The 14,311-nt window shown below is 39.8% G+C and overlaps 1 protein-coding gene across 1 annotated transcript in view; it reads right to left on the bottom strand.

Annotated features, from left to right (window-relative positions):
- The window catches only part of kif11 (kinesin family member 11), a 32,248-nt gene extending 18,232 nt beyond the window's left edge, over nt 1–14,016 (bottom strand). Inside the window, exons 1-17 of the mRNA XM_034135925.1 lie at nt 13,882–14,016; nt 13,601–13,690; nt 12,626–12,755; nt 10,933–11,030; nt 10,739–10,817; nt 9,861–10,046; nt 8,433–8,557; nt 8,220–8,310; nt 6,207–6,352; nt 3,922–4,018; nt 3,705–3,800; nt 2,204–2,292; nt 2,015–2,102; nt 1,853–1,926; nt 1,656–1,770; nt 772–843; nt 538–673 (exon numbers count right to left, since the gene is read on the bottom strand). Of these exons, the coding sequence (XP_033991816.1) occupies nt 538–673; nt 772–843; nt 1,656–1,770; nt 1,853–1,926; nt 2,015–2,102; nt 2,204–2,292; nt 3,705–3,800; nt 3,922–4,018; nt 6,207–6,352; nt 8,220–8,310; nt 8,433–8,557; nt 9,861–10,046; nt 10,739–10,817; nt 10,933–11,030; nt 12,626–12,755; nt 13,601–13,674 (1,696 nt within the window). The 5' untranslated portion in view covers nt 13,675–13,690; nt 13,882–14,016. The remainder of the gene's footprint in view (nt 1–537; nt 674–771; nt 844–1,655; nt 1,771–1,852; nt 1,927–2,014; nt 2,103–2,203; nt 2,293–3,704; nt 3,801–3,921; nt 4,019–6,206; nt 6,353–8,219; nt 8,311–8,432; nt 8,558–9,860; nt 10,047–10,738; nt 10,818–10,932; nt 11,031–12,625; nt 12,756–13,600; nt 13,691–13,881) is intronic.
- Nucleotides 14,017–14,311: the final 295 nt, after the last annotated feature.

Raw genomic sequence — 14,311 nt, 5'->3', positions numbered from 1 at the left:
CTGTACACTTTTGAATAATGTAGTTAATCTACTATAATTAGTTTGTTTAATATCGAATCATATCAATTTGTTTAAAAGCTCAATAAATAACAAAGAAGACCTTTGACCGGCACTTTTCTCATTTTGTCCGGAAGATTTAAACTTTAACGGACATGTTGACCGGCAAAAGAATATTCTAACGGGAACTCTGTACAACAGTAGAGACTAAGCTGAACACTAGTAGCTTTGAACTGTTGAACACTTGTAACTGGTTCCTATCAATGTACCAAATGTCTTTTCTATGTGTTGATTTCCTCAACTTTCTCATCTGGCTACAAATATATTTGTACTTAATTAAAAAGATAAATAAAATGTACTAACAGTGTCCTTGACAAGCAGACATACATGTAGGACTCTGAATATGCAGGATTGCCTTCAAACATTTTGAGCACCTGCTCCTAAGGACACTTTTGGATTTAAATGTCATTTTAAATGTGGGAATAACTCCACACAACGACCGTCTCTCTGTTAGACCCCCTTGCTGCTCTGTGCTCTCACCGATGGCCTGAGAGTAGCCACTCAGCATGTGCTGCTGTTTGTCTCCGTGCTCCTGAACGCAGCGCTGCATGCTGCTGAACGCCCCCTCCATGCGCTGAGAGAAGCTCTGCTGGATCTCACTGTTGTGTTGCTCCACCTGCAGAACAAAGCACGTGCGTTAGTTCCTGATTGAAAGTAGCAAACTTTTCAGTCATTGATCAGATAGACTCTACACATTGAAGGAACAAATTTGACCTTTTTCTTCCTGTCCAGCTTTTCATGCAGACCCGAAACATCGCTGGTGCTGGCGTCCACTGTACTCAGCAGCTGGAAGATGATACAAAACATTTTAAATTCTCAGCAACTGCAAACTTGTATTAACTATCTTCTCAAATTGTTTAATTTATTTGGGGTAAGTACTCCCTTAAAGGGGACCTATCATGCAAAATGCACTTTTTGATGTCTTTTATACATCAATGTGTCCCCGGTGTGTCGGGGAACTCACGCAGCGTCAGAAAATAAAACCCTCTCTCTTTTCCTCCGTACCCAAATCTCTAAAAACGGGGCTACAACGGAGCTGATCCAGATTTGCGTCCGATATGACTTAATATCTGAAATGTGGACCCACGGCCCTATCAGAAACGTTGCTCTCAGAAACAATGCCTGACTGTTTTGGACGTAATATGGTCGGTGTTTACATTAGCATCGCTAACACTCAGAGCTAACCTGTACTGGAGAGCATGTGTGTGAAGAAGCAGGAAATAAAAAGGAACTCACCTTGTGGTATAACCGGCAAGAGAGAAAGCCTTTGAGCTCCATACTGTTTCAGAGAGAATCCTTGATGATCCATGATATGGCGTTTCATCACGGCAGTATTTAGTTTAGACAGTAGCTGCCGGGTCCCGCATGAGCTCAGACCCCTCCTTTTTTATTTTGTATACATATTTTGTAAAGCTTTATACCCAAAATCAGCACTTTTGAAACAGGAAGTGAAATAGAGGGATATGAGGCATGGCTAGAATGGGTGATCTGTTTGGTGTTTTGAGCAAAACACTTCATAGACATGTTTTTTATATGTTTTTATATATCTGAGACCTATGCTATTGCCTACAAATAGGTGCACTTTAAGTAGTGTGTACCTGTCCGGCTGTGTTGTACAGGGACTCCTGCGCCTCGCTGAGCTCAGAGCTGATAAACTCCTCCTCAGTCAGCTTCTCTTGGGTCTGCAGAAGATCTTTACTCGTCTCCTCCAGCCTGAAAACAACAACAATTATCATGTTAAAAATAAAGAAAATATCTACTGCGCAATCATTCATAATCTAGCAGGATCAGTCACCTCTGCTGCTTCTCATCCAGGTCGACGCTGCACTGCTCCAGCTTTGTTTTACTGTCAACAAACAGCTCATTCACCTGCAGACAGGAACACAATTAATACATAACGGACATCATTAAACGTTTTTACTGTTGTTAAAATGTTGTTAACCCCAGTCTCAAGTACCTTCTTGATCTCCTCCTCCATGACAGCAATCCGTTCGCTGTACTCGACCGAGTGCTCCACATGAGAGTTGATCTGAGTCATCATAGACCTGAAACACACACACAGTTAACATACAGCTAACATCATCATATCATATTATCTAAAGCACAATGCCAAACAAATAAACTGGTGTTTGTCAAGTTGACCTACTCGTAGTTCTCTGAAGACATATAGACTCCGTTCTTGTCTCGAGTCGCAGCCAGATCTCGCTTCAGACGCTCAATCTCCTCCGTGTATTCCTGAAGGGACAGAAACACCTCAGTATATTCCTTAAAAAGCTGTTTAAAATGTACATCCAAGATATTTCTGGAAAAAGTAAATTGGCTGAGAAGAGTTGAAAGATATTGCAATAAGAAACGATCATTTCTATTAGGGCTGCAACAAACGACTAATTTGATAATCGATGAATCGACTATTCGGACTATTATGCCTTGCACAATTTCTCAAACGCTCTTATTTAGCCATCAACTTTTAGATTTAGCTTGAGGTTGTTTTAGGCATGTGGAAACTAACGATGAAGACAATAAAGATGAATACTTGATTCAAAAATACATACATTATGAAATTAACTAAACAAATTGTGAACAAAACTAACATTGCTTTTTATTTAAATTAAATAAATAATATTTCACATAAAAAAAAAAAAACAGTGTTTTAACAAATGGTATTAAATAATGTGATGACAGAATTGTAAACAGAATAGCTGAAACTTTAACAAACTAAATAACTCAATCATTAACCCATGTTTGAATAATTGAGTTAACTCCGTGTGTTGCTGCTAGCATACATAACACCTGACGTGGAAACGTTACTCGTGGATGGGGCTTCAGAGCTACTAGAAAGACAGTCGAACCCGGTGCATTGCTCCGTGTGGATGTGGTGCACTTTTGATAAATGTTTAGACAAATTGCTCGTGTTACCGCCCTGACATGCTAAACTCTTATTGCACTTTTGGCAATGAGCATTGTCCACATCGAGACGGGTAAAGTTTAACCACACCTCGGAGCGCTTAGTTCTCGCCGTCATCTCCACCATGTGTGTGCGAGTGTGTGTGTGTGTGTGTGTGTTGCATGCATGTAGCAGAGCGTGTGTGTAACCGCCCCGCCCCCTCGCACACAGACGGGGAGAGAGATCTCTCGTCTGGATTGGAAAGATCGAAAATACATCATCGACGCATTTATTTGTCTTTTTGCATATTAGAAACGAGTTGGCGACACTAAGACTGCAATATAATGTTTATGTAGCAATAATACATATGACATATTTTTTAAATGTCTCCAGTACCGATAAAAAGACAGATAACGTTGGAGCTTAACGGCACGTAAAACACACGTGATGACGTCACCAACGAATCGACCACTGAATTAGTTGGCAACTAATTTGGTCATCGATTTTAATCGATTAGATAATTTCTATCATAGCAAAATGCCTAAAAACTTTATCATTTGATTGATTTAAAATGTATTTTGTTTACCGGTTTTCATATAATAATCCATTGATATGACCTTCACTGCCTCCAAGTATCTTTTAGGATAGATTTTAAAATAATTTTACTTATTTGCAAAACTCTTGATTGTTGCTATATATTTTATTTAAATAATTTACAGACTCTTAGATCCTCGGCTGTAATTTCCATTATTATGAAATCTACCTTGATGAGCGTCCTCTTGGTGAGTTTCTGGTTGACCTCGGGTTTGTTCATGATGTTTTTGGCTCTGCTGGCGTACTCCAGCGTGCTCAGAGTCTCCTGCACAGACGGACAGAACAAGAGTACAAGAACAATGAACATCCACAGAATAAAAACTAAACATCTCAAAGCAGGCGTTATCCATCTCAAAGCAGGGATGCACAGAGACGACAGGACGTACCTCCAGGTTGCTGGAGGACGGCGCCACGGTGGCGATGATGGAGGTTTTTGTTCGTCCTCCCAGAGAATCCTGCAGGATGCGGGTCAGCTTAGACTCTCTGGGGGAACAGGAGATCATTTATCTAAGTTACAACTACAGCTAAATCACAAAAATGATAATAACTATAAATACTATTTTGTCCGGCAGTGGCTCAGTCAGTAGGGGCTTGCACTGTGAGCCGTAGGGTCGCCGGTTCAAGTCCCCGACCAGACCTAAAATATGGAGTGTGGACTGCTACTTGGAGAGCCCCCAGTTCCCCTCCTGCCCTGCCGTGGTGTCCTTGAGCAAGGCACCGGACAAATTAAACTTGTCTTGTAATCTGAACATGGACTTGAAAATGAATTTTACTTAATTATTTTATTGTCACCCTGGAAATAGGTGTATGTATGTATGTATGTATGTATGTATGTATGTATGTATGTATGTATGCATGTATGTATGCATGCATGTATGCATGCATGTATGTATGTATGTATGCATGTATGTAGGTGTAAGCAGTGGCGACTCGTCATTAGCCCCACCTAGTGTCAGCAGAAAGTAATGTAAATAATAATTAATAATAATAATATATGTTGAAATATATTTTAAGATCATGTTTAGTCATCTGATTCGTCTGTACATTGCTGTTTTAGTCTGTGTTCTTCTAATTAGTGTCTACAGTGTGCCTATTGAGCCGTTTTGAGCGATGTGGGGCAAGCCCCGATCTAGCCCCTCTCTCTCACTGTCTAAGTCAGTGGTGCCCAACCAGTTCATCGCGATCGACCGGTTCCCAGTCGATCGCGAGATGCAGTGTCTCCCCTACCATTGTCTTGGCGGGGCGCTGTAAGTTTTAGTTTGTTTGAACTTGTTAATTATAATTATTGTACAAAATGGTATAAGAATGCAAACATTAAGATCTGTTCTGTTTAAATTGATTATAGTCTATTATCAATTCAGGTTAAGAAACTAGTGTTGCTTGCATCCTATTTAAAAAAAGGCATTTATTTGTATACTCTACTAAAATGCACAAAAAAAAAAGGGTTTGATTCTATTAATGTTGTCTTTTTTACTGCACTCTGGCAGCAGATTCCTATGTAGCTTCAGATCTGAGTTGTCTTATTAGTAAACCTAATTTATACTTTTGTAGCAACACTATTTTTATATAATGGCAAAGAAAGGGTTCAGTGTCCTTTCTTTTTTTCTTGTGTCATGTGGCAGCACTGTTCAATGTTTCTTGAAAACATTACCCACTGTGTGACGTGTGAATAAACTCCAACTCTGTATCAACAACACTGTTGTGTAACTTCAGTTAAATACTTGTATGTGTGTAGAAAGAGGTAAGATAAAAGGATCTGCCATATTTTATGAAGTATTAATCGTACAAAGGTCAGTTTTATACAAGTAGAAGTGTGTATTTACCTGGTAGTAGGCTGTCAGTAATGGCTACGCTTCTCTATTTGGACTGGTAGATCTCGGCAGACTGGCAACTTTAAAAGTAGCTCTCGGTTCAAAAAAGGTTGGGCACCCCTGGTCCAAGTGAATGGTTGCTGTAAAAACTACACTGCGCATGCTCAGAGTATTTTTCTATTCAATGTGTGCGGCAAAAAAATAATCACCAGTGGGGGCACTGTGCTGACATACCTACCAAACGTCATTTCATAATTCAAAGAGCTGATTGGCTGTAAAGTACGTGTGCCGCGAAAAGTGTAGTTGTGAAGAGGAGACGAGAGAAGTTCATTTCATGTCATATATTTTGTTGATCTTCTGTGTTTTGCCTATAGGCTATTGCTCTGCTGGATCGATTGATATTGTGACCTCGGTGATGAGTGTCCGGGTTCCCCCCCCTCTCTCTATCGGAACCATGGATAGCCTACAGCTATTTGTTTACGTGTTTAAAAAAGCACCAGAAGCTTATATATATACACATCTAAGTTGTTCGTGCCCCACCACTTTTGTACATATAAAAACGCCACTGGGTGTATGTCTATATAGAATTGTGTTTATCTGTGTGAGTATTTAATTACAGAATGATCTTTTTGTTCTTTATCCTGCAACTGGATGACTAACGGGAGGGATACCTCTGTATAAGATATGCTTTCTGCCCTCTACTACTTTTGTTTGTTTTGCGGATGTATAAACTGTCTAATTGTTGAAATAGTAGAATAAATTTAAAAAGTTAATTCATGGAGAAAGGTCATGAGGCGGGTTCATTTGCAAAAAAACGATATCCTTTACATCCATCTCCCTGATTGGCCGAGTGTCTCTACCTGTAGGGGATGTGGGGGCGTTTCTCGACCAGCGCCGTGATTACGCGGCCGAGCGTCAGCAGAGATTGGTTAATGTTCCCCGCCTCTCGAGCTCGTTTATCCACTGCTCCTGAACGCCCGATGTTCTCACTGCCGGCGAGATCCACCTGGAGGGGGAGGGGAATAGAGACGAATAACTTTAGTGACATTTAAAAAAGGGGAAGTCATATAAATGTAATGGCTATATGCAGGAATCCTGAAGTCAAATGTAATACCTTTTAAAAACCCTTTTTTAAGACCCTTTCCATACATTTTAAGACCTCATCGCCACTTTGAGTTTTAACCGGTTACATTGACGACACACTTTACCTCACATTTACTACATATACAGTATTGATTGTACTTCCTCCTGATCTTCCAACCATTTGGACGCAAATTTGCATTTCCCCATAACCATGTTGTTTAACAACCGGCGTAAATGGACCTTCACGCGCTATCAAGCAGTGAGCGTGCGATGTCCTGTTCAGATGACGTCAAATCCAACGGGATGCCATAAATAAACTACACAGAATCACACTACACACCTACGCAATGATTACATTCAGGCAGACTGTAGAATACAACCTCTTTGGACAATTTATATACTTATTGAAAACAAGCTACACAATGTAATACCTTGGAAAATGCCCTTTAATAGTCTAATCTTTGCTGTATGAGAAATTGATTTATCAACTTTTAATACTTTTTAAGACCCCGCGGACACCCTGTAAACGAATTACTCATAGCATTAAATCTGCTGAATTATAATGGGTCATAAACTGCCAAAAAATCAAAAAATACTTGTAATATTTTTGATATATTCAATCCTTTTTCCAAGAACTTAATGCAAACAATAACCAATGAAATGTGACAAACCAACATTTCTATCCATTACATTTAAGAGAACCTCTTAACGTAATAACCTTTTATTACTCCCATGTTCCCCTTTAAACTGTGGGGTTTTTCCCTGGAAGTGTTTCCTTGTACGATGTGAGGGTCTAAGGACAGAGGGTGTCGTTTTCTCATACTGATATTCTGTACAAACTGTGCTGTTTTTGTTGTAAAGTGTCTTTATTGTAAAGTATTTTTACTGTATGTACAGCACTTTGGCTCGACCAAAAATCTTTTTAAAAATGTGCTATATAAATAAAACTTGATTTGATTTATTTATTCACTTATGCATTTACCTTCCAAGTAAATGTCCCTTTTGTTTTGCTATACAATGTTATATTTTATCCATCATCTTCCCCTTTATACATGTATCATGCCTTTGGTCACTTTTATTCATTTCTTCTCCCCTTGCCATTTTCCACACTAACCTCTATCAAGAAAAAGACAAATGTACCCGACAAATAACCTTCAAAGTAGGGCTGTACCCGAATATCCGAATATTCGTTCGTTGGAGTACTATTCTGGTATTTCGTTATTCGTTTTTTTTGGCAGCCGCATTGAATTTATTTAAATCTCCAATATCAACGTAAGAGCGGGGGGTGCTAACACTTAACCATAAACGTTATCGTTTACTTTCTCCGTCTTTATATGTAGATATGACTTTTTCTCCGTTAATCTCCGTCACGTTGTTTCCATAGCAACAACAACTTCCTGTCAACAGCGCTAACTCTCCTTCAAAAATAAAAGCATGTCCATACAAAATAGGAAGCCAAGCCAAATTACACTTAAGACGTAATACAACTGCAACGAAAGTAACAAACACAATGCGATATCCTTTTCAATTTCAAAGAACACAAATTGGGTTACATTAACAAATAACTATAAAACAACAATACTGTAGAATAACAAAATGAATGCCGTGAATAAACCGAAATACACGTGTTGAAGCGGTTTGCTGAATATCCGCTGCTGATTACTACCGAATATCCGGAGCCCGAAAAATGGTATTCGGGACAGCCCTACTTCAAAGACTGGTGTTTATCCTTTAGAAATCTCACAAGAGGATACATGACTTTACACTATTTCAAGACGAAGGATATTTACCAGATTGAGTTTTCCGATCTTCACCAGCTCCTCTCCATCCAGAGTGATCTCCTTCATGTGAATGGTGACCGAGAACACCGAGTGGGAGCGACTGAGCAGAGACACAAGGGGGGGGAAAGTAAATATAAATCTCCCAAGGCACTAAATATTGGGTATATACGTTTATACAGAAATGTCTGAAGGTGTGTGGTACAGTCTTCTCTCTGTTATTACCTGGAGTAAGCGTTCATGAGCGTGGAGGCCGTCCTCCTCTTGGCTGACCCTCTCTCCAGGATCTGATACACTTCGTCTTTGTTGTGAACCGTCACCTCCTCCAGACCCTTCACCACCACGCCGCGCTGAAACGCACACGAGAGGTCACAGAAGATTGAATGAGCAGGAAACATGTGTATTTTAATTGATCTCTATGAGCAATCGTAAACAGTTCTTTGAAGGAACAGCAAAATAAGAGGATATAAGGAAAAAAAGTATTTTTATTGCGTTTTCGACAATGCATAAACAGTGTTTGTCATTTAGAGATGGAAAGCAAAATATAGGCAAACAAATGAGACCGTGGTCTGTACTGATTGTATGTACAAAGAGAAAAAAAGAATGACAGAACGAGGGCTGCACGATATATCGTGACGTGACGATAATCGCGATATGTGCATAGTCACATCGCAGGACGTGCGATTTTTTTTAAATTTGCGATATTAAGTAGGCCAATTAACTCAAACGCGTCATGTTACAATTATTTTGCCGCTTGCTACAAAAGGAAAACTTGCGCGGCTCTCATGTCAGGGGTACTTGGGTGAGTGACATGCAGGCTCTGCTAGGGCTGCTCGATTATGGCAAAAATCATAATCTCGATTCTTTTTGGTCAATAATTGATATCACAATTATTAAAAACGATTCCATTTACTTTGAAAACATCCATTTATTGAAAAAAAAAATGTTGATTACCCTGAACTTTAATTACAATTCAACTGAAAAACCAATAAAAAAATGTTTTAAAAAAAAATATCGTTTTATTTAGATGCTGTTTTCATAATCGTTGCAAGCCAAAATCGTAAATTGCGATTAATTGAGCAGCCCTAGGCTCTGCATGCACAGCAAACCACCAATCACAATCAAATCTCGGTTAAACGGTTAAATATAGTTAGAAAAATACCAATTGTATAGCATTAAAGTTCAAGAAAGGATGGTTTGCGGACAAAAACAAAACTGCCTTTTCTTCAATTCCTGTATTTTTTCATATCGCAGGGGAAGAAAATATCGCAATGTCAGTTTTTTCCAATATCGTGCAGCCCTAGACAGAACACAAACAAACAATAACAACGACTAATGTAATCCCCTACATTCACTGCCAGTGAGCCTCATACACACGATTATTTATCAGGAACATTGTTAGATGAATATATATGCATACAATACATACATACAGCAAATACTCGTACAAATCTACTGTATACATACACACACATGCTGCAGATAGGCTATACCAATAGCAGATCGTTAAAAAAAGGTTCCCACGCTTAAAAATGCATTTAAGGAAAGAAAGACATCTTCTTCTCATACATACTAATAAGGCAGAGGCTTAGAGAAACAAGTCTATTAATGGATTAGTCAAAATTGTTTCAGTTTCTATATTTAATATGTTACCTTGTTCCGCGGGTCGTCGAAGAGCTGCAGCCGCTCGGTGACGTCGTCCCCGGTGCTCAGCAGGTCGAACAGCTCCTCGTTGTAGATCTCCAGCAGAGACACTTTGACGGAGAACTCTGTGCCGTTCTCCGAAAGCTTCTCGAAGATCTGGTGCAGCGTTCTGGGGATGACACCGGCCAGAGGGTCCTAAAATCAGAAACAATGGTTTTATCAGTTAATAAAAGTGGCATGCAGGGATGATGAACAGTGTCTCTGTAAACCGACCTTATATAATAATAATTCATTCTATTTAGAGGCGCCTTCCAAAGCCCCCAAGGACACCTTACAATTCATAAAATATTCTAAGGAAAGGTTTAAGAAAGTACAAAAGAACCGTAACAGGGAACATGTAGGGAAACAGGGGACAGGTGGCACTACAGTGAGTAGGCTGATCTGAACAGGTGGGTTTTGAGGAGGGACTTGAATGTGGTGATTGTGGCGGCGGCGAATAATCGATTAATATTCGCCAGGGCTGTCCGATTTTCGAATTTGATCATGGTCAGTTTCTGGCATCCCTATGACGGATCTACATAAGCTAAAGTTGGCTAATGTTTGGAGTGATGACGTTTAGGGGTCTCCTATAGACACTTGTTGGAAACCGCTGTGTTTAAATTCACCAGTGCGGTATTTACTGACGTATTTTATGACGTAAAATAACATCTTCAGCTTGTGGTAACCATAGACCTTATTTCAGACTTCTAACCACAAACACATGACCTCCAGGCGAGGAAAGAGGAAGTGCTAAACTGCTGACTCATTCCTGCACCACTCCATACAGAAGGTGTCGATTTGATTATGTAAACACAAAGATAAACACGTTGTATGTGCTCCTGCCTCACCTCCTCCCAGGTGAACTGCTCGTCTGGAGTCCTCTCTCCCTCCATAGTGAACGTCTTTCCTGTACCTGTCTGCCCGTAACTGAACAACACAGCACAAACACACGCGTTCATTTATTTTCTATAACAATAATGCAATTGAACACATAAAAACAGAAATGAAAACTTTTATAGATTTTAAAATAAAAGCTACTCACGCAAAAACAGTGCAGTTGTATCCCATAATGACTTCATCCAGAATGGGGAAAACGACGCTCCTGTAGACGTCAATCTGCTTTGCTGCTGGACCAAATACCTGAAGAGAAAGGTAATTACATATATATTTTATTAACAGATAAAAGGGGAAATTAAGCTCCAGTAAACATCTCAAATAAAATCTCCATTACGTTCATCATCTGGAGCGACAGACGGGCGATGGGGATGTCTGTTTTTAATGTACATGAATGTTGATTAAACATGTGTCGGCAAATAACATGGATGGCGGAACGCAGTGCCGAGTAATATTTAATATATTTAAGAAAGTTGGCTTGTTAAGAAAAAGGCTATCTAATTTAATCTTAAAGGTCCCATGTCATGCTTTTCTGGTTATGACCCGTCCCCTTGTGTGTTATGAAGGTCTTTCTGCATGTGAACGGTCTGCAGAGTCACAAACCCTCAAAGTACACCCTGTAGCGAGTAAAACTCTAACACAGAAAAGACCTGTCTATGCTGCCCCAGAACGCCTCGTTGGAGATTTCTTTTTCTTCCTGGGTACAGTGACCATGCCCAAATGGACCAATCCGTGGAGCTCCTCACACACACTCCCTCTCAGCGGCGAAACTGTGACGCGCTGGGGGGGGGGGGTGCTAGTGGAGCCTCGCAGTGGCGAAACTGTGGCACGCTTACACTGTAGGTGCGGGGTGCTAGTGGAGCCTCGCAGATGGGGGTGCTGCAGCCCCCTCAGCACCACCCCCTTCCCACGTCCATTCGCGATGTCTCGCTGTCATGCAGACCCCACGCAGCAAGCAGGAAATTAACCCAGCTCACACTGTCCGCTCCTCGCAGCAGCGAGCCGCGCAACGTCCCGCCAACACAGCACCCAGACCCCACGCAGCATTCTCATCTGTTTGTCCTTACTGGTGTCATTTTCTGGTTGCTAACGCCCTTGTAACACATAATCACTGATGTCCCGCTGTAACGGTGGTGGACTCGTCAGAACAGAGTGCTCTGACCAATCAGAGCACACTGGGCTCACAGGGAGGGGGGGCAGGAGCTCCAACAAGCCGTTTAGGACAGAGAGTGAATACACATACTATACAGAGATGCTGTATGAGAAACCAATGTGAGTTTGGAAAATTGTACAATATAAATCTATTCTAGTATACCTCAACAATGGAATTATGATCAGTAGAAATGGCCATGACATGGGACCTTTAATTTAAATTGAGGATTTTGTTTATTGTGTTTTGGGTGACGTCATAAAATACGACAACATAGAGAAAAAGCTTCATTTCAAACGCTCATTATAAGCTTCATATGTAAAAACAAATAAAGTGAATTATCATAGAGATATTACATGAATGATAGATTAACTGGGGGAACGAGGTCATGTGATGTGATGAATGAGAGATTACACACTTTAAGAATACAGAAGGTTGGACATTTGATCTGCTTGCATTTTAACTAGAGCAGCACCATGTTTCATCCTTTCATCCTCCAATTCTATGTTTCAATTTCATTTAGAGCGAGCTCAACACAACACAGTAGAGTCCCGTGAAGAAAGATATTAACTGTTTATCAGATGTATTACTGCTGATACAGATCTTGTAAAATATGCTCTGATCAGCACCTATACTGACCGGTGCCACCCTTACATACTGAAGTGTGTAAAGACTGCATGCGTCCACTCACCATGTCAAAAGTGTAGGTTTTTCGTGCCGCCTTGTCGTTCATCCCTCCTGTCTTCACGACCACTTCCTTCCTGTTGGAGTCGCAGTCCATCACCCCGTAGGAGGACTTTCGCTCCACTGTGTTAAAGGGTCTGAACAAATAACACAAAGTGACTTCTCTGAACAACATCTCAACGATAAATCTAATGTGGGTTTAGGGACATTATCAGGTGGATTGTATGCAGGTGAAGTTATCAACACACAGCTAAATACATACAATAATATGTACTTTAAAATGCAAAATGTTATGAATACCTTTCTTTTTAAACCTGCTAAAAATGGTTGAACATTTGATTTGAGATGCTGCAAGGTAATTTTACTCCACACCGTTCACATTTGATGGATGGAAGACAACAAAAAACATATTCACCAGTTTGAAGTAAATATGTCAGCACTTTTCTTGTTGTTCCTAGTTTGAATGTTTTTGGTGTATTGCACTTATTGTGAGTCGCTTTGGACAAAAGCGTCAGCTAAATGCAATGTTATGTAATCCAAGCATTTAAAGATGACGGTCTAAGATTAAAAAGCTTTGAGAAAAAGGTATTTCAACTCTCCAATTTGACAATACATAGGAAAAAGATTGTTTTGTCTGTCCATATCATTTGAGTTTCAATTGAAAAAACAAGTGCAAACTTCAATGTATATAATAATGTTCTATACATCTTTTAAAAAGGACACATCTTTCTACTTTTGATCTGTATATATTTGCAGTTTATCTAAATTAATCTATGGGCAGTGCCGTAATGATTTGTCATTTATGTCTGCTTAATTTGGTATGAACAAAGCACATTTATCTCTTGTATCACAGTGTCACATAAAGAGGAAGTTGAGCTAGGAACATGCACTTTGTTTTTATTTTACACCATAATACTGCTTATTTTTAGCTTGATTAAAAACGGTCTAAACACTTCATTCACCCCTGGTTTTCTGTCCATACCTGCATCTGACTACGACCTGGATGTTTCTCCCCTTCTCATCCCGTTTCAATCCGCTCACGTTGTGTGAAGCCATGGTTGCACTCTTTTCTCTAAAAATAGGTTTGAAAGTAACGGTTACACACCTTAGATGAACATACAAACAATGAAACAATAGAGACACGATATTAAACCTTTAAAAACATGATAGCTGTTACTATTTAAAGTCAGAAGCGGTTAGCTAAGTGGAAAATAGCATGCTAGGTAGCTCAATTCAAATTGCCGTTACTCCATAGCAACTCACCGGCTTATCTTCCTCTCCTTTTATGAATAATCCGCTTTATCCCCAGGAAATATGATTTGTGTTTATTATAAATCCAACGTCTTCTTCTCTGACAACTCTTTCTCTGCCCTCTCTGGCGCTCTGTAACCTCCGACAAGAAAATTATTTCAAACAGTACTTTTAAAATGTTGCTGAACCAATAAGAGGATAGTAAAGGCCAAAAATACGATACCATTGGTCGCAAGGAATCACGTGACCGCTTTGGCGCGGAGCATCATGGGAAGTTACAGTGTAGAATGAATAACAGACTGTTTCCACTGTGTGGCGACATTTTACTAGAAACTGTTTTTAATTATAACCATAGGCGCCATTACCACTTTTTGAAATGGCCAATTCTGTCCCCACAACTGATTAAAAGTATAACTTATAAATGTTCTGAAAAATAGCGTGC

The sequence above is a fragment of the Trematomus bernacchii genome, unplaced genomic scaffold, assembly GCF_902827165.1.
Source record: "Trematomus bernacchii unplaced genomic scaffold, fTreBer1.1, whole genome shotgun sequence".
Taxonomy (NCBI): Eukaryota; Metazoa; Chordata; class Actinopteri; order Perciformes; family Nototheniidae; genus Trematomus; species Trematomus bernacchii.
Note: the sequence above shows the minus strand (reverse complement) of the source record. Positions and strands in the feature narration are given on the sequence as shown.